This window comes from Argopecten irradians, chromosome 5 (assembly GCF_041381155.1).
Source record: "Argopecten irradians isolate NY chromosome 5, Ai_NY, whole genome shotgun sequence".
Lineage (NCBI taxonomy): Eukaryota > Metazoa > Mollusca > Bivalvia > Pectinida > Pectinidae > Argopecten > Argopecten irradians.
The window spans coordinates 889,277-916,212 of NC_091138.1; the positions used below are offsets into that span (position 1 = coordinate 889,277).

The window sequence follows — 26,936 nt, forward strand, 5'->3', positions numbered from 1 at the left end:
TATCTAAACTTGTTGGTATTAAATATAATTTTCAAAAAGCAATATATTTTGATTACAAAAAAATATACTTTCAAACACTGTAAAAAAAGAGAAATTTGATCAATTGTTAAGTGAAGAAAACAAAGTAAATACCTACGTAAAGTTGAAACGACTTACCATATACGGAATGATACATGTGTATAGGGTATTTATAAATGTCTTTCCGGGTATACGTAAATGTGTACTCTCTGATGTAATCGTGACAAATAATTTTGATATTTTGGCCATCCAAACAAAGATATCATTAAGATGGCGTCATTCCGACACCCTTAAATGGGCATACCAGACAGGTATTGTGCATGTGTATATATAGGCCCAAGATTGAGTTTTGTCCCCTCTTCTCGTTCAGTGGAGCTTGACGTATACATTCCTGATCCGTTTCGTCTCGATTAGGTCGACTTTCTGCGGATTACCCCAAACTTTAATATTCCTGTTGGATAATACCGCCTAAAACCTGTTAAGATGGCGATGGTAAGTTCAGACTTCTATATTCGAAAGGTTTCTTTGGTTGGGAATACTTATTGTTCACTGTCCCACATTCATGACTTTTACGTGACAATGACGCTAATGGCTGTGCGACTCCGGAAGTCTAGGCGTCACCTAGTGTTTCATACCGAAAAATTAGATCAAATGTCTATCAAAGATAAAGTATAATGCTCACACGAAGTGTACAATTGGTATCAACACTTGACAATAACGGAAAAAGCCTTATGAAAATGTAGAAAACGTAGATTAACGTGAAGTGTTCCAACTTCCATGTTTGCAGTCCCGAAAATGTCTCTAATTTGTATCAATTATTAGGGGGCCTAGAATCATAGAAACGTTTTCTTTACTCGAATATATAAGATGCTAGCGCAATATTATAAGATGCTGGTGAACAAAATGATGTCTTTATTTCATGCTAAATGAGTACATGGAATTTTAAATATGTGACCATATATGGTTATGTTATATGCCTATAAATAAAAATACACGCCTGTCTGGTTGTAGAAGTCGCTTCGTCCCAAACTGGTGCGTGCGGGACATTTCGCCCATAATGTGTGTCCAGATGAATTTATTGTGTCACTGTGTTGATCAATAATTAAAAATTATGGAAAAATCCCATGTAGATTTAGACCAGTTCTTAAAATAAACTCTATGAAAGCCAGGCTGCGTGGAGGAAGTTCTAGGATTCCTATGATACAAATTAATTTCTTTGAATGCAAAGCAATTTTAATGTGGGGGTTTCTAGATCCCAAAACGACGTGGAAAAAGTACAATTTACCGTCGAGTAGTCCCACCATCTGGTGATTATGACGTCATCATTTGCAGTGATTTTTGCGATGTCATAATCATCAGAAGGTGGGACTAATCGACAATAAATTGTACCTTACCCACGTCGTTTTGGGATCTCGAAACTCCCATATTGACTTTAGCCTTCCTTTGCCTAACTATTCCCTTTAAAAACAAAATTGTGACATATCCAATAGTTGTTCACGGGTTAAATTTTAACTAAATATGGCCATGTGAGTTATCTCCCTTATTTAATAATTATAGTCCAAGCGCTATTACAAATTTCTTGGGACCCTTCAAATCCTTTCGTATTATGCAGGTTAAGTACTAATTAAGTCAGTTAAATAATAAACATAGAAATGAAACAAAGTGATACTTTAGACAGGGATATACCATTGTTTTTATTGAAAAATGTTCATCCCATGAATGCAGATTATCCTCTCTGCGTATAATTGGATTACATGTGTCTATACACGGCAATGATTGGTTATCAGAACGTACCTAGGTCACAATTTTTCAACTTTAAATCAATACAAAAAGCACCCAGGGGACTCAGAAATTGTAACTTATTACCCAGATATTTATATAGGGACATAACCAGATCCGAAAATGTGTACTCAGGTACCAGTCAATATAGGTAACATTCTGACATATGTCTGTGTATACGTAAAATTCAGTTAAAAGCAGAACAAAATGTCAACAAGGCAAGTCTTCAAAAAAGTTAATGTGGAGCCTTTTACTAATAAGACTAATCATTGTCAATGTAAGACTTAATCATTGTCAATGTAAGACTTAATCATTGTCAATGTAAGACTTAATCATTGTCAATGTAAGACTAATCATTGTCAATGTAAGACTTAATCATTGTCAATGTAAGACTTAATCATTGTCAATGTAAGACTTAATCATTGTCAATGTAAGACTAATCATTGTCAATGTAAGACTAATCATTGTCAATGTAAGACTTAATCATTGTCAATGTAAGACTTAATCATTGTCAATGTAAGACTTAATCATTGTCAATGTAAGACTAATCATTGTCAATGTAAGACTAATCATTGTCAATGTAAGACTTAATCATTGTCAATGTAAGACTTAATCATTGTCAATGTAAGACTAACATTGTCAATGTAAGACTAATCGTTGTCAATGTAAGACTAATCGTTGTCATTGTAAGACTAATCATTGTCAATGTAAGACTAATCATTGTCAATGTAAGACTAATCATTGTCAATGTAAGACTTAATCATTGTCAATTAAGACTTAATCATTGTCAATGTAAGACTAAACATTGTCAATGTAAGACTAATCGTTGTCAATGTAAGACTAATCATTGTCAATGTAAGACTAATCATTGTCAATGTAAGACTAATCATTGTCAATGTAAGACTAATCATTGTCAATGTAAGACTAATCATTGTCAATGTAAGACTTATCATTGTAATGTAAGACTAATCATTGTAATGTAAGACTAATCATTGTCAATGTAAGACTATCATTGTCAATGTAAGACTAATCATTGTCAATATGTAAGACTAATCATTGTCAATGTAAGACTAATCATTGTCAATGTAAGACTAATCATTGTCAATGTAAGACTAATCATTGTATTCAATGTAAGACTAATCATTGTCAATGTAAGACTAATCATTGTCAATGTAAGACTAATCATTGTCAATGTAAGACTAATCATTGTCAATGTAAGACTAATCATTGTCAATGTAAGACTAATCATTGTCAATGTAGGACTAATCATTGTCAATGTAAGACTAATCATTGTCAATGTAAGACTAATCATTGTCAATGTAAGACTAATCATTGTCAATGTAGACTAATCATTGTCAATGTAAGACTAATCATTGTCAATGTAAGACTAATCATCATGTCAATGTGTAGACTAATCATTGTCAATGTAAGACTAATCATTGTCAATGTAAGACTAATCATTGTCAATGTAAGACTAATATCATTGTCAAGTAGACTAATCATTGTCAATGTAAGACTAATCATTGTCAATGTAAGACTAATCATTGTCAATGTAAGACTAATCATTGTCAATGTAAGACTAATCATTGTCAATGTAAGACTAATCATTGTCAATGTAAGACTAATCATTGTCAATGTAAGACTAATCATTGTCAATGTAAGACTAATCATTGTCAATGTAAGACTAATCATTGTCAATGTAAGACTAATCATTGTCAATGTAAGACTAATCATTGTCATGTAAGACTAATCATTGTCAATGTAAGACTAATCATTGTCAATGTAGACTAATCATTGTCAATGTAAGACTAATCATTGCAATGTAAGACTAATCATTGTCAATGTAAGACTTAATCATTGTCAATGTAAGACTAATCATTGTCAATGTAAGACTAATCATTGTCAATGTAAGACTTAATCATTGTCAATGTAAGACTAATCATTGTCAATGTAAGACTAATCATTGTCAATGTAAGACTTAATCATTGTCAATGTAAGACTAATCATTGTCAATGTAAGACTTAATCATTGTCAATGTAAGACTAATCATTGTCAATGTAAGACTAATCATTGTCAATGTAAGACTAATCATTGTCAATGTCAATGTAAGACTTAATCATTGTCAATGTAAGACTAATCATTGTCAATGTAAGACTAATCATTGTCAATGTAGGACTAATCATTGTCAATGTAAGACTAATCATTGTCAATGTAAGACTAATCATTGTCAATGTAAGACTAATCATTGTCAATGTAGGACTAATCATTGTCAATGTAAGACTAATCATTGTCAATGTAAGACTAATCATTGTCAATGTAAGACTAATCATTGTCAATGTAAGACTAATCATTGTCAATGTAAGACTAATCATTGTCAATGTAAGACTAATCATTGTCAATGTAAGACTAATCATTGTCAATGTAAGACTAATCATTGTCAATGTAAGACTAATCATTGTCAATGTAAGACTAATCATTGTCAATGTAAGACTAATCATTGTCAATGTAAGACTAATCATTGTCAATGTAAGACTAATCATTGTCAATGTAAGACTAATCATTGTCAATGTAAGACTAATCATTGTCAATGTAAGACTAATCATTGTCAATGTAGGACTAATCATTGTCAATGTAAGACTAATCATTGTCAATGTAAGACTAATCATTGTCAATGTAAGACTAATCATTGTCAATGTAAGACTAATCATTGTCAATGTAGGACTAATCATTGTCAATGTAAGACTTAATCATTGTCAATGTAAGACTAATCATTGTCAATGAACTAATCATTGTCAATGTAAGACTATTGTCATTGTCAATGTAAGACTAATCATTGTCAATGTAAGACTAATCATTGTCAATGTAAGACTAATCATTGTCAATGTAAGACTAATCATTGTCAATGTAAGACTAATCATTGTCAATGTAAGACTAATCATTGTCAATGTAAGACTAATCATTGTCAATGTAAGACTAATCATTGTCAATGTAGACTAATCATTGTCAATGTAAGACTAATCATTGTCAATGTAAGACTAATCATTGTCAATGTAGACTAATCATTGTCAATGTAGACTAATCATTGTCAATCATGTAAGACTAATCATTGTCAATGTAAGACTAATCATTGTCAATGTAAGACTAATCATTGTCAATGTAAGACTAATCATTGTCAATGTAAGACTAATCATTGTCAATGTAAGACTAATCATTGTCAATGTAAGACTAATCATTGTCAATGTAAGACTAATCATTGTCAATGTAAGACTAATCATTGTCAATGTAAGACTAATCATTGTCAATGTAAGACTAATCAATTGTCATGTAAGACTAATCATTGTCAATGTAAGACTAATCATTGTCAATGTAAGACTAATCATTGTCATGTAAGACTAATCATTGTCAATGTAAGACTAATCATTGTCAATGTAAGACTTGTAATGTATATTGTCAATGTAAGACTAATCATTGTCAATGTAAGACTAATCATTGTCAATGTAAGACTAATCATTGTCAATGTAAGACTAATCATTGTCAATGTAAGACTAATCATCAATGTAAGACTAATCATTGTCATGTAAGACTAATCATTGTCAATGTAGGACTAATCATTGTCAATGTAAGACTAATCATGTCAATGTAAGACTAATCATTGTTGTCAATTGTAGACTAATCATTGTCAATGTAAGACTAATCATTGTCAATGTAAGACTAATCATTGTCAATGTAAGGACTAATCATTGTCAATGTAAGACTAATCATTGTCAATGTAAGACTAATCATTGTCAATGTAAGACTAATCATTGTCAGTCAATGTCAAGACTAATCATTTGTCAATGTAAGACTAATCATTGTCAATGTAAGACTTAATCATTGTCAATGTAAGACTAATCATTGTCAATGTAAGACTAATCATTGTCAATGTAAGACTAATCATTGTCAATGTAAGACTAATCATTGTCAATGTAAGACTAATCATTGTCAATGTAAGACTAATCATTGTCAATGTAAGACTTAATCATTGTCAATGTAAGACTAATCATTGTCAATGTAAGACTAATCATTGTCAATGTAAGACTAATCATTGTCAATGTAAGACTAATCATTGTCAATGTAAGACTAATCATTGTCATTGTAAGACTAATCATTGTCAATGTAGGACTAATCATTGTCAATGTAAGACTAATCATTGTCAATGTAAGACTAATCATTGTCAATGTAAGACTAATCATTGTCAATGTAAGACTAATCATTGTCAATGTAAGACTAATCATTGTCAATGTAAGACTAATCATTGTCAATGTAAGACTAATCATTGTCAATTGTAAGACTAATCATTGTCAATGTAAACTAATCATTGTCAATGTAGACTAATCATTGTCAATGTGTAAGACTAATCATTGTCAATGTAAGACTAATCATTGTCAATGTAAGACTAATCATTGTCAATGTAAGACTAATCATTGTCAATGTAAGACTAATCATTGTCAATGTAAGACTAATCATTGTCAATGTAAGACTAATCATTGTCAATGTAAGACTAATCATTGTCAATGTAAGACTAATCATTGTCAATGTAGGACTAATCATTGTCAATGTAAGACTAATCATTGTCAATGTAAGACTAATCATTGTCAATGTAAGACTAATCATTGTCAATGTAAGACTAATCATTGTCAATGTAGGACTAATCATTGTCAATGTAAGACTAATCATCATTGTCATGTAAGACTAATATTGTCAATGTAGACTATCATTGTCAATGTAAGACTAATCATTGTCATGTAAGACTAATCATTGTCAATGTAAGACTAATCATTGTCAATGTAGACTAATCATTGTCAATGTAAGACTAATCATTGTCAATGTAGACTAATCATTGTCAATGTAAGACTAATCATTGTCATGTAAGACTATCATTGTCAATGTAGACTAATCATTGTCAATGTAAGACTAATCATTGTCAATGTAAGACTAATCATTGTCAATGTAAGACTAATCATTGTCAATGTGACTAATCATTGTCAATGTAAGACTAATCATTGTCAATGTAAGACTAATCATTGTCAATGTAAGACTAATCATTGTCAATGTAAGACTAATCATTGTCAATGTAAGTAAGACAATGTAGATAATCATTGTCAATGTAAGACTAATAATCATTGTCAATGTAAGACTAATCATTGTCAATGTAAGACTTAATCATTGTCAATGTAAGACTAATCATTGTCAATGTAAGACTAATCATTGTCAATGTAAGACTAATCATTGTCAATGTAAGACTAATCATTGTCAATGTAAGACTAATCATTGTCAATGTAAGACTAATCATTGTCAATGTAAGACTAATCATTGTCAATGTAAGACTAATCATTGTCATGTAAGACTAATCATTGTAAGACAATTGTAATGTAAGACAATGTAAGACTAATCATTGTCAATGTAAGACTTATCATTGTCAATGTAAGACTAATCATTGTCAATGTAAGACTTAATCATTGTCAATGTAAGACTAATTATTGTCATTGTAAGACTAATCATTGTCAATGTAAGATTAATCGTTGTCATTGTAAGACTAATCATTGTCAATGTAAGACTAATCATTGTCAATGTAAGACTTAATCATTGTCAATGTAAGACTAGTCATTGCAATGTAAGACTAAACATTGTCAATGTAAGACTAATCATTGTCAATGTAAGACTAATCATTGTCATTGTAAGACTAATCATTGTCAATGTAAGACTTAATCATTGTCAATGTAGGACTAATCATTGTCAATGTAAGACTTAATCATTGCCAATGTAAGACTAAACATTGTCAATGTAAGACTAATCATTGTCAATGTAGGACTCATCATTGTCAATGTAAGACTAATCATTGTCAATGTAAGACTAATCATTGTCATTGTAAGACTTAATCATTGTCAATGTCGGACTAATCACTGTCAATGTAGGACTTAATCATTGTGAATGTAGGACTAAATCATTGTCAATGTAGGACTAATCATTGTCAATGTAGGACTAATTATTAGCTCACCTGGCCCGAAGGGCCGGTGAGCTTATGTCATGGCGCGGTGTCCGTCGTCTGTCGTCCGTCGTCTGTCCGTCCGTCCGTCAACATTTTCTTTAAATTGCTACTAGTCATAGAGTTCTGCATGGATTGTAACCAAATTTGGCCACAAACATCCTTGGGGGAGGGTGAACAGAACTGGTATAAATTTTGGCTCTGACCCCCCTGGGGCAGGAGGGGTGGGGCCCATTAGGGGAAATAGAGGTAAATCCTATAAATCGCTACTTGTCCTAGAGTTCTGCATGAATTGTAACCAAATTTGGCCACAAACATCCTTGGGGAGGGGGAACAGAACTTGTATAAATTTTGGCTCTGACCCTCCGGGGGCAGGAGGGGCGGGGCCCAATAGGGGAAATAGAGGTAAATCCTTTAAATCACTACTAGTCCTAGAGTTCTGCATGGATTGTAACCAAAATTAGCCACAAACATCCTTGGGGGAAGGGGAACAGAACTTGTATAAATTTTGGCTCTGATCCCCCAGGGGCAGGAGGGGCGGGGCCCAATAGGGGAAATAGAGGTAAATCCTTTAAATCGCTACTAGTCATAGAGTTCTGAATGGAATGTAACCAAATTTGACCACAAACATTCTTTTGGGAAGGGGAAGAGAACTTGTATAAATTTTGGCTCTGGTCCCCCAGGGGCAGGAGGGGCGGGGCCCAATAGGAGAAATAAAGGTAAATCCGTTAAATCGCTACTAGTCATAGAGTTCTGCATGGATTGTAACCAAAATATGCCACAAACATCCTTTGGGGAAGGGGAACAGAACTTGTATAAATTTTGGTTCTGATCCCCCAGGGGCAGGAGGGGCGGGGCCCAATAGGGGAAATAGAGGTAAATCCTTTAAATCGCTACTTGTCCTAGAGTTTTGCATGGATTGTAACCAAATTTGGCCACAAACATCCTTTGGGGAAGGGGAACAGAACTTGTATAAATTTTGGCTCTGATCCCCCGGGGGCAGGAGGGGCGGGGCCCAATATGGGGAAAAAGAGGTAAATCCTTTAAATCCCTACTCGTCATAGAGTTCTGCATGGATTGTAACCAAATTTGGCCACAAACATCCTTTTTGGAAGGGGAACAGAACTTGTATAAATTTTGGCTCTGGCCCCCACGGGGCAGGACGGGTGGGGCCCAATAGGGGAAATAGAGGTAAATCCTATAAATCACTACTTGTCCTAGAGTTTTGCTTGGATTGTGACCAAATTTGGCCATAAACATCCTTGGGGGAAGGGGAACAGAACTTGTATAAATTTTGGCTCTGGGGGCAGGAGGGGTGGGGCCCAATAGGGGATTTAGAGGTTAATATTAAGATTCCTTCAGAAAAGAAACAATGAACCTGTATTCAGAACATTACTTGGCATTACAAACCAGGTGAGCAATACAGGCCCTCTGGGCCTCTTGTTGTCAATGTAAGACTTATCATTGTCAATGTAAGACTAACCGATATTTACATAATATATAATTCATTTTTCGCAAATTTTCAGTCATGTGGACATGACGTACATGTACATAGCAATTATTTTACATGATGAATAATTTACGTGCCCCTGTGCTTGGGCTGAGGTGACCAATATTACATTTCACAGTCCCGGAATAGCAGTTGAGATGGGTAGTTTTTATCTTGTACACATGTTCCTTCCACATATTCATAATTCAAAATATAACTGTCGAAGACAGATATATCTGGATCAAATTGTCGATGAAAAGTTACATAATATAAGACCACGATCGAGTGAATTGTTGGTAGTGATAGGCCTAGGACATCTTTTTGCAGTTGGTAAATGGAATATTCAAATTATTATTTGCCTAGATGAAATAAATGATTTGTGTTAATGTCCAGGAGACAGGAGTCATCTCGTCTTTCCATGTCAACTCCAAAATAAAACTAAAAGGCCTATTCAAGGATAAGTCCTTGGCCTACTGTAAGATACTGACCGTGTATCCGATGTAAATCCTCAGATATATAATTATAGATTTTGTAGTAATAGCTACATGTACATGAAGCCCTCACCAGATTTTGTAAATAGTTTGAATAGGCATGTATGCATGATAAAAAAAAAATAAAAAAAATTGCTGCCGGTGGTGAGAATAGAAAGATCAGAAGATCTGCACGTTCACACTAAGACATATTCCTGCTTATTAGCTCACCTGGTCCGAATCAACAATCGACTTCTTCTCCATAACCAATGGTCGGATTTCAACAAAATTTGACTGGTAGTATCCTTATGGGCTACTAACTGAAAATTGTACAAATGATGGGGCTGATCCCCAGGGGGCCTGAGGGGCAGGGCCAAAAGGGGTGAATTTGGTTATTTCCATATAAACGACTTCTTCTCTGAAACCAAGCATGGGATAGCACTCATAATGCAATGGTAGCATCCTTATAGGGTGGGGATTCAAAATTGTACAAATGATGGGGCTGACCCCCGGGGGCCTGAGGGGCAGGGCCAAAAGGGGTCAATTTGGTTATTTCCATATAAACGACTTCTTCTCTGAAACCAAGCATGGGATAGCACTCATAATGCAATGGTAGCATCCTTATAGGGTGGGGATTCAAAATTGTACAAATGATGGGGCTGACCCCCGGGGGCCTGAGGGGCGGGGTCAAATGGGGTCAATTTGGCTATTTCCATATAAACGACTTCTTCTCTGAAACCAAGCATGGGATAGCACCCATAATGCAATGGTAGCATCCTTATAGGGTGGGGATTCAAAATTGTACAAATGATGGGGCTGACCCCCTGGGGGCCTGAGGGGCGGGGTCAAATGAGATCAATTTGGCTATTTCCATATAAACAACTTCTTCTCTGAAACCAAGCATGGGATAGCACCCATAATGCAATGGTAGCATCCTTATAGGGTGGGGATTCAAAATTGTACAAATGATGGGGCTGACCCCCTGGGGGCCTGAGGGGCGGGGTCAAATGAGATCAATTTGGCTATTTCCATATAAACAACTTCTTCTCTGAAACCAAGCATGGGATAGCACCCATAATACAATGGTAGCATCCTTATAGTGTGGGGATTCAAAATTGTGCAAATGATAGGGCTGACCCCCCGGGGGCCTGAGGGGCAGGGTCAAATGGGGTCAATTTGGCTATTTCCATATAAACAACTTCTTCTCTGAAACCAAGCATGGGATAGCACCCATAATACAATGGTAGCATCCTTATAGTGTGGGGATTCAAAATTGTACAAATGATAGGGCTGACCCCCGGGGCCTTAGACGGCAATAGATGCGAGGTCAAAAAGGTCAATTAGGCTACTACTTTCATATAAATTACTTTGTCTCTGAACCTATGTATTGGATAGCATATTTGTATGGTATCAATAGCATCATTGTATGGTTGTGATTCAAAATTAAACTTTGGGAGTCAATTTTGCTTATTTTTCTAATTGTCAGAGTCTTGTGATAATTACTAACAAAAAACCAGGTGAGCGATACAGGCCCTCTGGGCCTCTTGTTTATATATACAGTGATTTTTTTTATAAGAAGCAGATAACACTGTTATTTTAATCACCCATCTTTAATAGCAAATATTTGATGATGTATGATTTAGTATTTCCTTATCTATAGGAAAAAAACTTTTGTAAATGTAATGTGCGTGTAGCTGTTGTTTCAGCATGAAGAAAAGTGAAAAAAATGATAACACATTGATTACAAATCACAAAGTTTTTTGTTGTTCTTAAATTACCTGGTATACGATAATCTTTGTTTATTTGTTATTTTATTGATTTTTTTGTTGAAATGCTCAAACGTCGGTGAAGACACCCCTGAGAGGAATGAGTTAGATTTTGCCGAGACGAAGCACAGGCTTGTGTTACGTTGATACGGATAAAATGACAGTTTATATTTTATAACATTACCATTGAATATCAAAGTTATATGCAGTGAGAAATTGTACAATACTATCTTTTTTAGATTATATCTTTTGATCGAGCCTACTGCGTATGCATCCTAAAATTCTACTAAGTTGCATGAAAAATCACGATAACTGCAGGTAGGCCTATACAGTCGATGTCGGGAACAGATCCAATTTGATGCATTCAACTCAAATATAAAAAAAAAACAATGCTATTGCCAAAACTTTTTGGACTAAAGATAGTTCATGTGAATGTTTAAGTCTTCAAAGAACGCTTTTTTTTTTAATGAATAAGAGAAAAAAAACACAAAAAAATCACGATAGCTGATCGCAACCCAGTACCGCGGTTTCATCAGTTTTCGACGGCAAAAGACCAAAATAGATTTTTTACACACAATGTCAAACATCGTCAATTTAAATCAATAATTATATGTTTCAGAAGCATGTAAATGATCTTTTTGTGCAATATATTACCACATGCCCTCCACCTCTGGGTCGCGAGTTCGAATCCCATGTGGGGCAGTTGCCAGGTACTGGCCGCTTGTTGGTGGTTTTTCTCCGGGTACTCCGGCTTTCCTCCACCAACAAACCTGGCACGTCCTTAAATGACCCTGGCTGTTAATAGGACGTTAAACTAATCAAACCAAAAAAAGTAAGATATACAATGTATTTCTTTTTCATTTTGTCAAAGTGACGTTTAAATAATGAAATGTTTCAAGATAAACTTCTACTATTATTTTAAACTATGTTATGCTGTATATGAGTGCAAATTGCCACCATAATACCACAAATGAATGCTTATTCCTTCAAAACGCCAGCTTGCAAGGTTGAATCTTCTAACAGTATTTTTATTATTATTATTATATATTATATTCTTATTTCTTCCACTTTCTTCCTCCGGAATGGTTTCCGACACTTTTCTCGGAAACTACTGGGCCGATGATCATGAAACTTGGTAGACAGACTCTATAGGGTGTGGGGTGGTGCATAAAGGCTTTTTTTCTGGGACCGGAAGTCCAAGATGGCCACCAGGGCCCATTTCCTGTTTTCAGATTTCGGTCTCCGATCTCAAAGTAAATTGGTCTTTAGAGGTTGTAAGGGATGGTGAACAACATGCAAACATTTTTGTAAAGATTTCGGTATTCCAAGATGGCTGCTGGCTCATTTCCTGTTCTTCAGGTTTCGATCTCAATGAAAATTGGTCTACAGGGGTTTTAAGGGATGGTGAACAACATGCAAACATTTTCGTAAAGATTTTTGGTATTCCAAGATGGCCGCTGGGCTAACTACCTGTTTTTAGGTCATCGGACCGAAGGTCAGGATGACCTATTGTCATCATGTTTTGTCCGACGTCGTGCGCCGTCCGCCGTCCGTCGTGCGTAAAACTATTTATACAAAAGCCTACTCCTCCTAAACCCTTGAGTGAATTACATCCATATTTGGTGTGAAACATCCTTGGGGAAGGACAATCATATTTTATATAAATGAGATAGGTCCGACCCCTAGGGGCAGAGGGGCGGGGCCCAAAAAGGGCAAATTTTCTTAATTTAAGCTTTTAAATCCTACTCCTCCTTCATCTTGGATGGATTTCATCCATATTTGGTGTGAAACTTCATTGGGGACGGATAATCATATTTTATATAAATGAGCCTGGTCCGACCCCTAGGGGCAGAGGGGTGGGGCCCCAAAAGTGCAAATTTTCTTAATTTTATCTTTAAAATCCTACTCCTCCTTCATCCTTGGATGGATTTCATCCATATTTGGTGTGAAACATCATTGGTGATGGACAATCATATTTCATATAAATGAGCCTGGTCCGACCCCTAGGGGCTTAGGGGTGGGGCCCCAAAAGGTAAATTTTCTTAATTTTAGCTTTAAAATCCTACTCCTCCTTCATCCTTGGATGAATTTCATCCATATTTGGTGTGAAACATCATCGGGGAAGGACAATCTATTTTATATAAATGAGTCTGGTCCGACCCCTAGGGGCAGAGGGGTGGGGCCCCAAAATTGCAAATTTTCTTAATTTTAGCTGGCCCACTTCCTGTTTTCAGGTTTCGGTCTTTGATTTCAATGAAAAATTTGTCTATAGGGTTTTAATTGATGCCGAACAACATGCAAACATTTTCGTAAAGATTTTTGGTATTCCAAGATGGCCGCTGGCCCACTTCCTGTTTTAAGGTTTCAGTCTCCGATCTCAATGAAAATTGGTCTATAGGGGTTTTAATTGATGCCGAACAACATGAAAACATTTTCGTAAAGATTTTGGTATTCCAAGATGGCCACTGGCCCACTTCCTGTTTTCAGGTTTCAGTCTCCGATCTCAATGAAAATTGGTCTATATGGGTTTTGATTGATTCAGAAGGGGGAACTTTAGGTGAGGACAATCATATTTTATAAAGGACCGAGCTAAGACCCTTGGGGATAGTACGGCGGAGGTCCAAAATGGGAGCTTTGCTGAAATTTGGCTTTAAAATCTGACTCCTCTTCATATTAATCATTGAATGGGTTACAACCATATATGGATGAAGGGCTACCAAGTTTGTTCAACAAATGACATTTACCTATTTCAGAAACTTACATATTCAACAAAGGAGTTCCTTGTATTGTTTATATTAATCGTTAACCAATACTTTAAACTGTGACTTTGTTGTTTTTTGCCATGTGTCAGATGACCGTTAAGGCCCATGGGCCTCTTGTTATATTTTGGTCTCTGATTTCAATAAAAATTAACGTATAGGGGTATTAAGGGATGCTGATCAATATGATAAAAATTTGAAAGATTGTCGCTGGGCCAACTTCCTGTTTTCAATTTTTCGTCAGCAATTCATTGAAAATTGGTAAATGTGTGGCAGGAGTGGTTAATTTATGTATGGGGTATATAACTGGTTATTATTTTGTTGTTAATATTATCAATATTTCGTCTGCTGTCATATTGTTTACGACATACGGGTACCAGGACAGTACCACTTTTTGTTATAATGCAGCGGCGTAAACCATTCAAGTTACCGATACAGGTATAAAAGACCGTGTTTTAGCCTGTATCGGTCACTTTGGCACTGAGACAAGGTATTGTCGGCCGGGTCACTTCCTAGGTAGCTATAGCTGGATATAAGGCCTTGTAGCCATGTAGTATTAAAGTATAAAAGTATGTTCTAGAGGTTAAATGAATTTATGCTATCTAGCGGGAAGGACGGGTGGCTTTTATTAACTCTGTAAATTGTTTCGTTGCCTCAAAATATTTGTTTTTTGTTTGGATATAGATCTGTTGAATTATAATAAAATTATTGAATTTGTATTTCGGTTTTAGTCGTATTTGTATGATTAGTAAACCAACACGGAACCTCAGATCCATAAAAGAACCGTGGATGAAACATTACTACATACAGCCGTCCTATTACAAATGGGAGTTTTAACTTAAAGTTTAAGGGATGCCATACAGTCATGATAACTGCCAAATTAATTCCTCTGAAAATAGCCTTGCATGTATTACCGTATACTGCACACTTTTTTTCATAAATTATCAAGTGAAAAGTTTTGGTGCGCACTATACGCAGGTACAAGGCATGGCCAGGTCCTGGGTCATGATCACCGGGTTATGTAGTTATGTACATTTTAGGAGAACCTGAATTCCTATATAAAAGTACATCAAAATTTTCCCAAGATGTTCATATACACTGTGCAACTGCATTCTTGATTTGTTGCAATTGGGGATGCGTTTGGGGGACTATGTAATGGTGTCCATTACAATGAGTACTTGTTGTCAATGTAAGACTAACAATTGTCAATTTAAGACTAACAATTGTCAATGTAAGACTAACAATTAGAAAATGATGTTTTGCGTATAGGGGATATTTGGATATGAAAGTGGTAGGCGATAGATCAGCGTTAAAAGCGGAAGACTTGGAAGTAAATTGGTAACATGTCTGCCTAGAATTTTCACCATGTTTTAACCTAGACCGATATGTCTTGATACAGTTCATCAAGATTGTTTAAATATTCTGAATATTTCATTTCAGTCTGGTGTAAAAGTGGAAGAAGAGGTGAAAACTTCATTGTTATCCTTTAAGAAGGACAAGAAAAGATTTATTGCTGTACAAATAGCTGATGATGAAAAAACATTTTGCCTTGACAAAGAATTGAACTGTGAAAGTAAGGAGCTTCCACAAGATGGTAAGTACATATGTACAGATGTTTGTGTTGTCTTTGACGATATTCAGTGAAGGTGAGTCTACTATTGAACTGAAATTTGGCCAAAATACACCTTGCCTCAGTTACAACATATTCACAAAGATTGAGAAAAAATATCTAAACTGATTCTGGTATTTTGGGGTTAAAAACTTGAGTATTGACTTTGAAAAAGTATAGACTAATAATGAATTGAAACATGGTCTTTGCATCAAATATTTAAACCGATTCTTGTATCTTGAGGTTTAAAACCCAGAATTTTGAGTATTTTGTATTAAAGTCGACTTTGACAAAGTTTAATCTCATTCATTTGCATCGAAACATGGTCTTTGCATCTGAAGAGAATACATGGACTTAGGAAATATTTAAACCATTTGATGTCTTTTAGGCTAAAAATATCAATTTTAGTGAAAAACAATTCAATATTATACTAAATCATGGTTAAGATACACAATGTACCCATTAAAACACTATAGAGACAAAGAATGAAGAGATGATTTTAAATTTTGTATGTAGATGAACATTAGAAATATCTTGGACAAGTTAAAAAATCAGCTTGATTCGACGATATATTTACAGAGTTATTGCCCTTTGCACTAATAATTATTATTGGACCTTGTGAATAAAATAACTTGAATAAATATGCACCCAGCTTCATGAAACTTTGTATTTAGACTACAATTGGAAAGATCTCAAACAGGTTCGAAAAGCAACCCGCTTAGATGGTAACTTACAAAGTTATTGCCCTTTGCAATTATAATTATTGAATTTTGGGGCATGATAACTTGAGAAAATATGCACCGTGCTTAATGAAACTTTTCTTGCAGACTAACATTGGAAATATGTCAAACAATTTTGAAAGTAAGCTTGATTCAACTCTAACTTATTAACGGAGTGATTGCCCTTTGCAATAATGAATAATGAACCTTGTGAACACGGTAATGTGAGTAAATATGATCCGAGTTTAATGAAACTTTGCATATAGACTAACATTGGAAATATCTCGAACATTTTCGAAAATAAGCTTGATTCAACTCTAACTTATTCACGGAATTATTGCCCTTTGCAATAAGAAATATTGAATCTTATGAACCCAGTAATGTGAGTAAATATGCACCAAGCTTAATGACCTATTAGATGTACATGTGTGCACCTATTTCGTGAACAAAAAAACATCAGTTGGCTGGTAAATTACATAACTAATTTGTATCAAATACCAGATGACCCTTAAGGCCCATGGGCCTCTTTTTTTTTTTTTTTTTGCCGAATTTGATATCATATATAAAGCAGGAAATGCAGGACAGATAATTACGTGTAATTTTGGTAGTAACAATCCAGGAGAGTCATACAGCCTCATTTATAATTGTAAATACCTTTTGAAGAGCTTTACAGGTTCTTTTGACTAGAGTATAACAGTTATTCATGGTTCTTTTATTTCAGTTGATGAAGATTTAGAAAAGGAAGATTATAATGCCTTCAGATCAAAGCTGAAAACCTGCCAAAAGCCTCATTTAGTTCACTACAAAGTCAGGTCCAAAAAAGGAGACAAGTATACTGATAAGATTGTAACAATGAACTGGTAAGATTTATACGATATTGTATACCAGATAAGATAGTAACAATGAACTGGTAAGATTTATACGATATTGTATACCAGATAAGATAGTTACAATGAACTGGTAAGATTTATACGATATTGTATACCAGATAAGATAGTAACAATGAACTGGTAAGATTTATATGATATTGTATACCAGATAAGATAGTTACAATGAACTGGTAAGATTTATACGATATTGTATACCAGATAAGATAGTAACAATGAACTGGTAAGATTTATACGATATTGTATACCAGATAAGATAGTAACAATGAACTGGTAAGATTTATACGATATTGTATACCAGATAAGATAGTAACAATGAACTGGTAAGATTTATACAATATTGTATACCAGATAAGATAGTTACAATGAACTGGTAAGATTTATACGATATTGTATACCAAATAAGATAGTTACAATGAACTGGTAAGATTTATACAATATTGTATACCAGATAAGATAGTAACAATGAACTGGTAAGATTTATAAGATATTATTAGGGCCATACATGGAGATGCAGGTGCCCTATACTAATTAGGTTGTCTGTCTGTGTGTGTTTCTCCTGGCACAATTTTATGGGAGGAAGTAGACTAGTGTAAACTATCTTTCTTTCACAGCTATTAAATTTCTTGATTTCCATTTCAAACATTTTTGCAGAGATCAATTTTGTCCTTCCGTCCATTCATAATTCTTGTTACCACTATTTCTCAGAAACTACAAATTTCATAGGCAGGGTCCCATAGGGCCCTAGTTGTGCATATTGTATTTTGGGACAGGCTTCCATCTTGTATTTTGACAGTGTAAGTTTGTCACCAATATTTCTCTGAAATTACTGAAGGAATCTGTCTCAGCTTTTTTATGCTGGTTATTCTAGAGCTCTAGTTGTGCTCAATTTCCCTAACGCATGAATGTTGTTTATCATGTGTATCAAACTCGAATGAGTTAATTTTCAAATTTTGAAAAGACATGAGCTTTAGTGAGTGTCTTTTAAAATATTGAAAATTAACTCATGAGAGTTTAGATAAGCATGACAAAGAACAGTCTCACATTGAGGAACTTGTTTATCCCATAAATTTAACTTTATATGTATACTATGGTGACCATTTCTCATCTTCATCCAAGGAAATTTTTTATTTTTTTTTTATTCCAAAAACGGGCTTACACAACTGTGCCCTCTAACAGGAGGGGATCCATTCGACACACTTCATTCATACCATACTGTTAATATCTTAATTCTGAGTTAATTCTCTAATCTCTAATAGGCTTAAAACATTTGACAGCACTATGTAACCTTGCAGATCTAAACTTTTCATTTACTTAATTAATCTGAACATAGAGAAAATATTTTTATTTCAAAAATCAGAAAATATTTTTATTTCAAAAATCAGGTATAAAAGGAAAGGAGCGAACTATGAACAGTAAAGACCAAATATGAATTGCAACATTCTTGGTCCCAGGTGTACGTCGCACTATCGCTTACTAACCTCTGGGATCATAGGCTGCATTTCGTTTTAGTTTGATTGTTCCACTTACACAAGTGTACAGATAACTTGAATATGCTTGTTCGTTGGTGGCCAATTTTTTGAATTCATATTAGAACTATGACAAATGTGGCCTATTGTCCCAGGGGTTAGTAAGCGATAATGTGACGAACACCTGGGACGAGGATGCTGCCTATGGTCCCAGGGGTTAGTAAGTGATAGTGTGACAAACACCTGGGACGAGGATGCTGCCTATGGTCCCAGGGGTTAGTAAGCGATAATGTGACGAACACCTGGGACGAGGATGCTGCCTATGGTCCTAGGGGTTAGTAAGTTATAGTGTGATGAACACCTGGGATGAGGATGCTGCCTATGGTCCCAGGGGTTAGTAAGCGATAATGTGACGAACACCTGGGACGAGGATGCTGCCTATGGTCCTAGGGGTTAGTAGGCAATAGTGTGACGAACACCTGGGACGAGGATGCTGCCTATGGTCCTAGGGGTTAGTAAGTGATAGTGTGACGAACACCTGGGACGAGGATGCTGCCTATGGTCCCAGGGGTTAGTAAGTGATAGTGTGACGAACACCTGGGACGAGGATGCTGCCTATGGTCCCAGGGGTTAGTAAGTGATAGTGTGACGAACACCTGGGACGAGGATGCTGCCTATGGTCCCAGGGGTTAGTAAGCGATAGTGTGATGAACACCTGGGACGAGGATGCTGCCTATGGTCCCAGGGGTTAGTAAGCGATAGTGTGACGAACACCTGGGACAAGGATGCTGCCTATTGTCCCAGGGGTTAGTAAGTTATAGTGTGATGAACACCTAGGACGAGGATGCTGCCTATGGTCCCAGAGGTTAGTAAGTGATAGTGTGACGAACACCTGGGACGAGGAATCTGCCTATGGTCCCAGGGGTTAGTAAGTGATAGTGTGACGAACACCTTGGACGAGGATGCTGCCTATGGTCCCAGGGGTTAGTAAGTGATAGTGTGACGAACACCTGGGACGAGGATGCTGCCTATGGTCCCAGGGGTTAGTAAGTGATAGTGTGACGAACACCTGGGACGAGGATGCTGCCTATGGTCCCAGGGGTTAGTAAGTGATAGTGTGACGAACACCTGGGACGAGGATGCTGCCTATGGTCCCAGGGGTTAGTAAGTGATAGTGTGACGAACACCTGGGACGAGGATGCTGCCTATGGTCCCAGGGGTTAGTAAGTGATAGTGTGACGAACACTTGAGACGAGGATGCTGCCTATGGTCCCAGGGGTTAGTAAGTGATAGTGTGATGAACACCTGGGACGAGGATGCTGCCTATGGTCCCAGGGGTTAGTAAGTGATAGTGTGACGAACACCTTGGACGAGGATGCTGCCTATGGTCCCAGGGGTTAGTAAGTGATAGTGTGACGAACACCTGGGACGAGGATGCTGCCTATGGTCCCAGGGGTTAGTAAGTGATAGTTGTGTGACGAACACCTGGGACGAGGATGCTGCCTATGGTCCCAGGGGTTAGTAAGTGATAGTGTGACGAACACCTGGGACGAGGATGCTGCCTATGGTCCCAGGGGTTAGTAAGTGATAGTGTGACGAACACCTGGGACGAGGATGCTGCCTATGGTCCCAGGGGTTAGTAAGTGATAGTGTGACGAACACCTGGGACGAGGATGCTGCCTATGGTCCCAGGGGTTAGTAAGTGATAGTGTGACGAACACCTGGGACGAGGATGCTGCCTATGGTCCCAGGGGTTAGTAAGTGATAGTGTGACGAACACCTGGGACGAGGAATCTGCCTATGGTCCCAGGGGTTAGTAAGTGATAGTGTGACGAACACCTGGGACAAGGATGCTGCCTATGGTCCCAGGGGTTAGTAATTGATAGTGTGACGAACACCTGGGACGAGGATGCTGCCTATGGTCCCAGGGGTTAGTAAGTGATAGTGTGATGAACACCTGGGAAAGGGATGCTGCCTATGGTCCCAGGGGTTAGTAAGTGATAGTGTGATGAACACCTGGGACGAGGATGCTGCCTATGGTCCCAGGGGTAAGTAAGTTATAGTGTGACGAACACCTGGGACGAGGATGCTGCCTATGGTCCCAGGGGTTAGTAAGTGATAGTGTGACGAACACCTGGGACGAGGATGCTGCCTATGGTCCCAGGGGTTAGTAAGTGATAGTGTGACAAACACCTGAGACGAGGATGCTGCCTATGGTCCCAGGGGTTAGTAAGCGATAGTGTGATGAACACCTTGGACGAGGATGCTGCCTATGGTCCCTGGGGTTAGTAAGTGATAGTGTGACGAACACCTGGGACGAGGATGCTGCCTATGGTCCCAGGGGTTAGTAAGTGATAGTGTGACGAACACCTGGGAAAGGGATGCTGCCTATGGTCCCAGGGGTTAGTAAGTGATAGTGTGACGAACACCTGGGACGAGGATGCTGCCTATGGTCCCAGGGGTAAGTAAGTGATAGTGTGACGAACACCTAGGACGAGGATGCTGCCTATGGTCCCAGGGGTAAGTAAGTGATAGTGTGACGAACACCTGGAACGAGGATGCTGCCTATGGTCCTAGGGGTTAGTAAGTTATAGTGTAACGAACACCTGGGACGAGGATGCTGCCTATGGTCCCAGGGGTAAGTAAGTGATAGTGTGACGAACACCTGGGACAAGGATGCTGCCTATGGTCCTAGGGGTTAGTAAGTGATAGTGTGACGAACACCTGGGACGAGGATGCTGCCTATGGTCCTAGGGGTAAGTAAGTGATAGTGTGACGAACACCAGGGAAGAGGATGCTGCCTATGGTCCCAGGGGTTAGTAAGTGATAGTGTGACGAACACCTGGGACGAGGATGCTGCCTATGGTCCCAGGGGTTAGTAAGTGATAGTGTGACGAACACCTGGGACGAGGATGCTGCCTATGGTCCCAGGGGTTAGTAAGTGATAGTGTGACGAACACCGGGAGATGCGCTATGGTCCGGGTTAGTAAGTGATAGTGTGACGAACACCTGGGACGAGGATGCTGCCTATGGTCCTAGGGGTTAGTAAGTGATAGTGTGACGAACACCTGGGACGAGGATGCTGCCTATGGTCCAGGGTTAGTAAGTGATAGTGTGACGAACACCTGGGACGAGGATGCTGCCTATGGTAGGGGTTAGTAAGTGATAGTGTGACGAACACCTGGGACGAGGATGCTGCCTATGGTCCTAGGGGTTAGTAAGTGATAGTGTGACGAACATCTGGGACGAGGATGCTGCCTATGGTCCCAGGGGTTAGTAAGTGATAGTGTGACGAACACCTGGGACGAGGATGCTGCCTATGGTCCGGGGTAAGTAAGTGATAGTGTGACGAACACCTGGGACGAGGATGCTGCCTATGGTCCCAGGGGTTAGTAAGTGATAGTGTGACGAACACCTGGGACGAGGATGCTGCCTATGGTCCCAGGGGTTAGTAAGTGATAGTGTGACGAACACCTGGGACGAGGATGCTGCCTATGGTCCCAGGGGTAAGTAAGTGATAGTGTGACGAACACCTGGGACGAGGATGCTGCCTATGGTCCCAGCTGTTAGTAAGTTATAGTGTGATGAACACCTGGGATGAGGATGCTGCCTATTGTCCCAGGGGTTAGTAAGTGATAGTGTGACGAACACCTGGGATGAGGAATCTGCCTATGGTCCCAGGGGTTAGTAAGCGATAGTGTGACGAACACCTGGGACGAGGATGCTGCCTATGGTCCCATGGGTTAGTAAGTTATAGTGTGACGAACACCTTGGATGAGGATGCTGCCTATTGTCCCAGGGGTTAGTAAGTGATAGTGTGACGAACACCTGGGACGAGGATGCTGCCTATGGTCCTAGGGGTTAGTAGGCGATAGTGTGATGAACACCTGGGACCAAGGATAGCTTTACAAATACTGAATGTGAACAGCACTAGTGCTGTATTTCCTAAAATTAATACAGTATTGCAATGTTCTACATTAATATTGTGCATTTAAAAACAAAATCTTTAAAAAGTTTGAAAGGTGCGAAATACAAAAATTGGTGGGTGGAATGAAAATATCCGGATTTTTAGCGCTCACTGACGATAACGGACATGCAATCTCTATATACTATTTCTATGTAAAAGGGCAAAAATTACATTAATTTAATATGTAGATTAGATAGTTAACTTAAAAGATATTTCTAACAAAAAATGTTCTACACAAGTATTTTAAGAAATATCTCTATAAATATTTCCTGTGAGAAATTGGTATATTAGTTTTGGACATTTTACTTTTACAGATTTTTGGCTCTTTTTATAAATTTGTTGTTTTCTTCTTTTAATAAAACTTGTATTATTTAGTGTGACTTAACTATTGAAACTGATCTTAAAGTTTTACTTAATTGATTAATTGTGTGATTTACTTAATTAAAGATAAAAACATGGAGGACGAAAAATGTCCCCTATTGAGATATTGTCCCTAATCCATTTAACAATAAAAGAACCAATCACAATTGAAGTACATGTTTTTGAGATGATCACTTGATTGAAGCTGTTAGCCGATTTTAGGATGACTGAATTTCTGTAACAAGATAGAACTGAGAGCTTGTCTTTTTATCTGTTGCAGGTGTCTGGATAAATTTAATGTGAAGGCGAAGATGTTACACTCCTCGTCAGAGAAAGCAATAAAGACTTCTGTTGACATGGGGAATGATGTGAGCATCAACATTCGTGATGAAGATGACTGTCCATACGAAGAAGTTCTCAATACTGTTCTAAAGAAAAAATAAGAACAAAACAACAGCATCATATTCACCTGTCGAATGAAAGATTTCGGGCGATGTTTATTCGGTCTAAAATCTGGATATCTAACTGTAAGCTACACATGAGGGTTTGTTTAGCATAACATATCATAACTTTTATGTCCTTTTTTTAGACTATATTTTTATTTTCTGTTCTAGAATATAGGTCATATTTAGAAACAAATTGCTGCAAAATCTTATCTTATAGCCATTTTCTTTTTGGTATTATGTACATTCATGGCAATATATTTACATTTTCATTGCAGTCCCACTATGTCACCTTACCAAGCTCAGTTGGCTTTGATCAGTCTATATACTGCAATCGACTTATTATGACGTCATTATCATCGTGACGTCACAATTGTCGTGCCAGTGATCACTGAAGATGGTTGTTCCGTCTTTGACGATAATAAATTATGTATTCATTATAAAAAAAAATCTCTTCAGATTTCATCATAAAATTCTTATCAAATGTATAACTGAAAGACATTCAATGCTTAAATATAGAGTAATCTTACCAAGGTGTATAGAAGAACTGTCGTATTGAATAAGGCAAAGTTGGCTCCTTTCTACATACATGTATTGTGATTAATCAACATAGCGTATTCAGATTATTGTAAGTACTGAGCCAAATATATCTTCATTAATACTATCAATTTAAGATATCTAACATTGAATACTCCAGGGTTTAAATTAATAGGTTATTTTTGTTTGATTTTAAAAAAATACTGTTAAACATTTCACATTTAAAATTAATGTGTGATGTCTTTTCTTTTTGTTTTGTTTTCTTAGTTAAGTATAAAATTTAGTACCCTGTATTTGTCTTAAAAAATATGCTATTTGTTGCTACCTACAAAATAAATATAAAAAAAAACCACTAATTTTTATAAAAATGCTAACTGAATGAGATGCTAGACAATATCTCTGTCCTTTTTTATTGTGTAGCACAATTTAAATATGTATCATATCCACTGGAATCTCTTTTTATGCTTGCTTCATACTTGTCATTATACTAACACAATAAACCGGAATAGGAAAGATAAATGTTAACATGTAGTGAAAGATGAAGGTTAACAGGTAGTGAAAGATGAAAGTTAACAGGTAGTGAAAGATGAAGGTTAACAGGTAGTGAAAGATGAAAGTTAACAGGTAGTGAAAGATGAAGGTTAACAGGTAGTGAAAGATGAAGGTTAACAGGTAGTGAAAGATGAAAGTTAACAGGTAGTGAAAGATGAAGGTTAACAGGTAGTGGAAGATGAAAGTTAACAGGTAGTGAAAGATGAAGGTTAACAGGTAGTGAAAGATGAAAGTTAACAGGTAGTGAAAGATGAAGGTTAACAGGTAGTGGAAGATGAAAGTTAACAGGTAGTGAAAGATGAAGGTTAACAGGTAGTGAAAGATGAAAGTTAACAGGTAGTGAAAGATGAAGGTTAACAGGTAGTGAAAGATGAAAGTTAACAGGTAGTGAAAGATGAAGGTTAAAAAGTTGGGGAAAGATGAAGGTTAACAGGTAGTGAAAGATTAAAGTTAACAGGTAGTGAAAGATGAAGGTTAAAAAGTTGGGGAAAGATGAAGGTTAACAGGTAGTGAAAGATCAAAGTTAACAGGTAGTGAATGATGAAGGTTAACAGGTAGTGAAAGATCAAAGTTAACAGGTAGTGAAAGATCAAGGTAAAAGATTAATGTTAACAGGTAGTGAATGATGAAGGTTAACAGGTAGTGAAAAATCAAAGTTAACAGGTAGTGAATGATGAAGGTTAACAGGTAGTGAAAAATCAAAGTTAACAGGTAGTGAAAGATCAAGGTAAAAGATTAATGTTAACAGGTAGTGAAAGATCAAGGTAAAAGATCAAAGTTAACAGGTAGTGAAAGATCAAGGTAAAAGATTAATGTTAACAGGTAGTGAAAGATCAATGTTAACAGGTAGTGAAAGATCAATGTTAACAGGTAGTGAAAGATCAATGTTAACAGGTAGTGAAAGATCAAGGTAAAAGATTAATGTTAACAGGTAGTGAAAGATCAAGGTAAAAGATCAAAGTTAACAGGTAGTGAAAGATCAATGTTAACAGGTAGTGAAAGATCAATGTTAACAGGTAGTGAAAGATCAAGGTAAAAGATTAATGTTAACAGGTAGTGAAAGATCAAGGTAAAAGATCAATGTTAACAGGTAGTGAAAGATCAATGTTAACAGGTAGTGAAAGATCAAGGTAAAAGATCAATGTTAACAGGTAGTGAAAGATCAAGGTAAAAGATCAATGTTAACAGGTAGTGAAAGATCAATGTTAACAGGTAGTGAAAGATCAAGGTAAAAGATCAATGTTAACAGGTAGTGAAAGATTAATGTTAACAGGTAGTGAAAGATCAAGGTAAAAGATCAATGTTAACAGGTAGTGAAAGATCAATGTTAACAGGTAGTGAAAGATCAAGGTAAAAGATTAATGTTAACAGGTAGTGAAAGATCAAGGTAAAAGATTAATGTTAACAGGTAGTGAAAGATCAATGTTAACAGGTAGTGAAAGATCAAAGTAAAAGATTAATGTTAACAGGTAGTGAAAGATCAAGGTAAAAGATTAATGTTAACAGGTAGTGAAAGATCAAAGTTAACAGGTAGTGAAAGATCAAGGTAAAAGATTAATGTTAACAGGTAGTGAAAGATCAATGTTAACAGGTAGTGAAAGATCAAGGTAAAAGATTAATGTTAACAGGTAGTGAAAGATCAAAGTTAACAGGTAGTGAAAGATCAAGGTAAAAGATTAATGTTAACAGGTAGTGAAAGATCAATGTTAACACGTAGTGAAAGAAAAGAGATGTTAAAATGAAGAAGTCTCTTGTCAGCAATAAGCATTTGATACAAGCTGGTATTTAAGAAAGTGCTAAATATTGTTATGTTTATTTATATGTATAAAAGTAAATATATGCAATTGAACCTTTTTAAGTTGGTATGATTTATTCTTTAGGACTTTGACAAATCTGAAGTGTCCGAGTGTTCGGTGTTATGTTGGTCAGGAACCAAATAAATAGGAGATGTAATTAATGCAGATTGACAAGTTTCAACTGTAGATGGTAAAATAGCAAATGTCAAAATTATGTATTTACAAGAAAGATATGATTTTTCAAGATCTGATGATAAAAAACTGCGATGAGTTTTTGTACAGTGCACTTGT

The 26,936-nt window shown here is 36.6% G+C and overlaps 1 protein-coding gene across 10 annotated transcripts; it reads left to right on the forward strand.

The window, feature by feature from the left end:
* The first annotated feature begins 360 nt into the window (after positions 1-360).
* On the forward strand, positions 361-26,580 carry LOC138322607 (uncharacterized). 10 transcript variants are annotated; one of them, XR_011208450.1, is made up of 6 exons: positions 361-510; positions 15,747-15,900; positions 17,356-17,494; positions 23,598-26,183; positions 26,221-26,281; positions 26,319-26,580. XR_011208450.1 is itself a non-coding variant. In XM_069266578.1 (4 exons), exons 1-4 carry the CDS (start codon positions 502-504, stop codon positions 23,758-23,760), a joined length of 465 nt encoding a protein of 154 aa, XP_069122679.1. In that variant the 5' UTR covers positions 361-501; the 3' UTR covers positions 23,761-26,580. The 10 variants fall into 10 exon arrangements, 1 of the variants encoding a protein (XP_069122679.1); XR_011208445.1 differs by having other exon boundaries at positions 23,598-26,281; XR_011208446.1 differs by having other exon boundaries at positions 26,221-26,580.
* Positions 26,581-26,936: the final 356 nt, after the last annotated feature.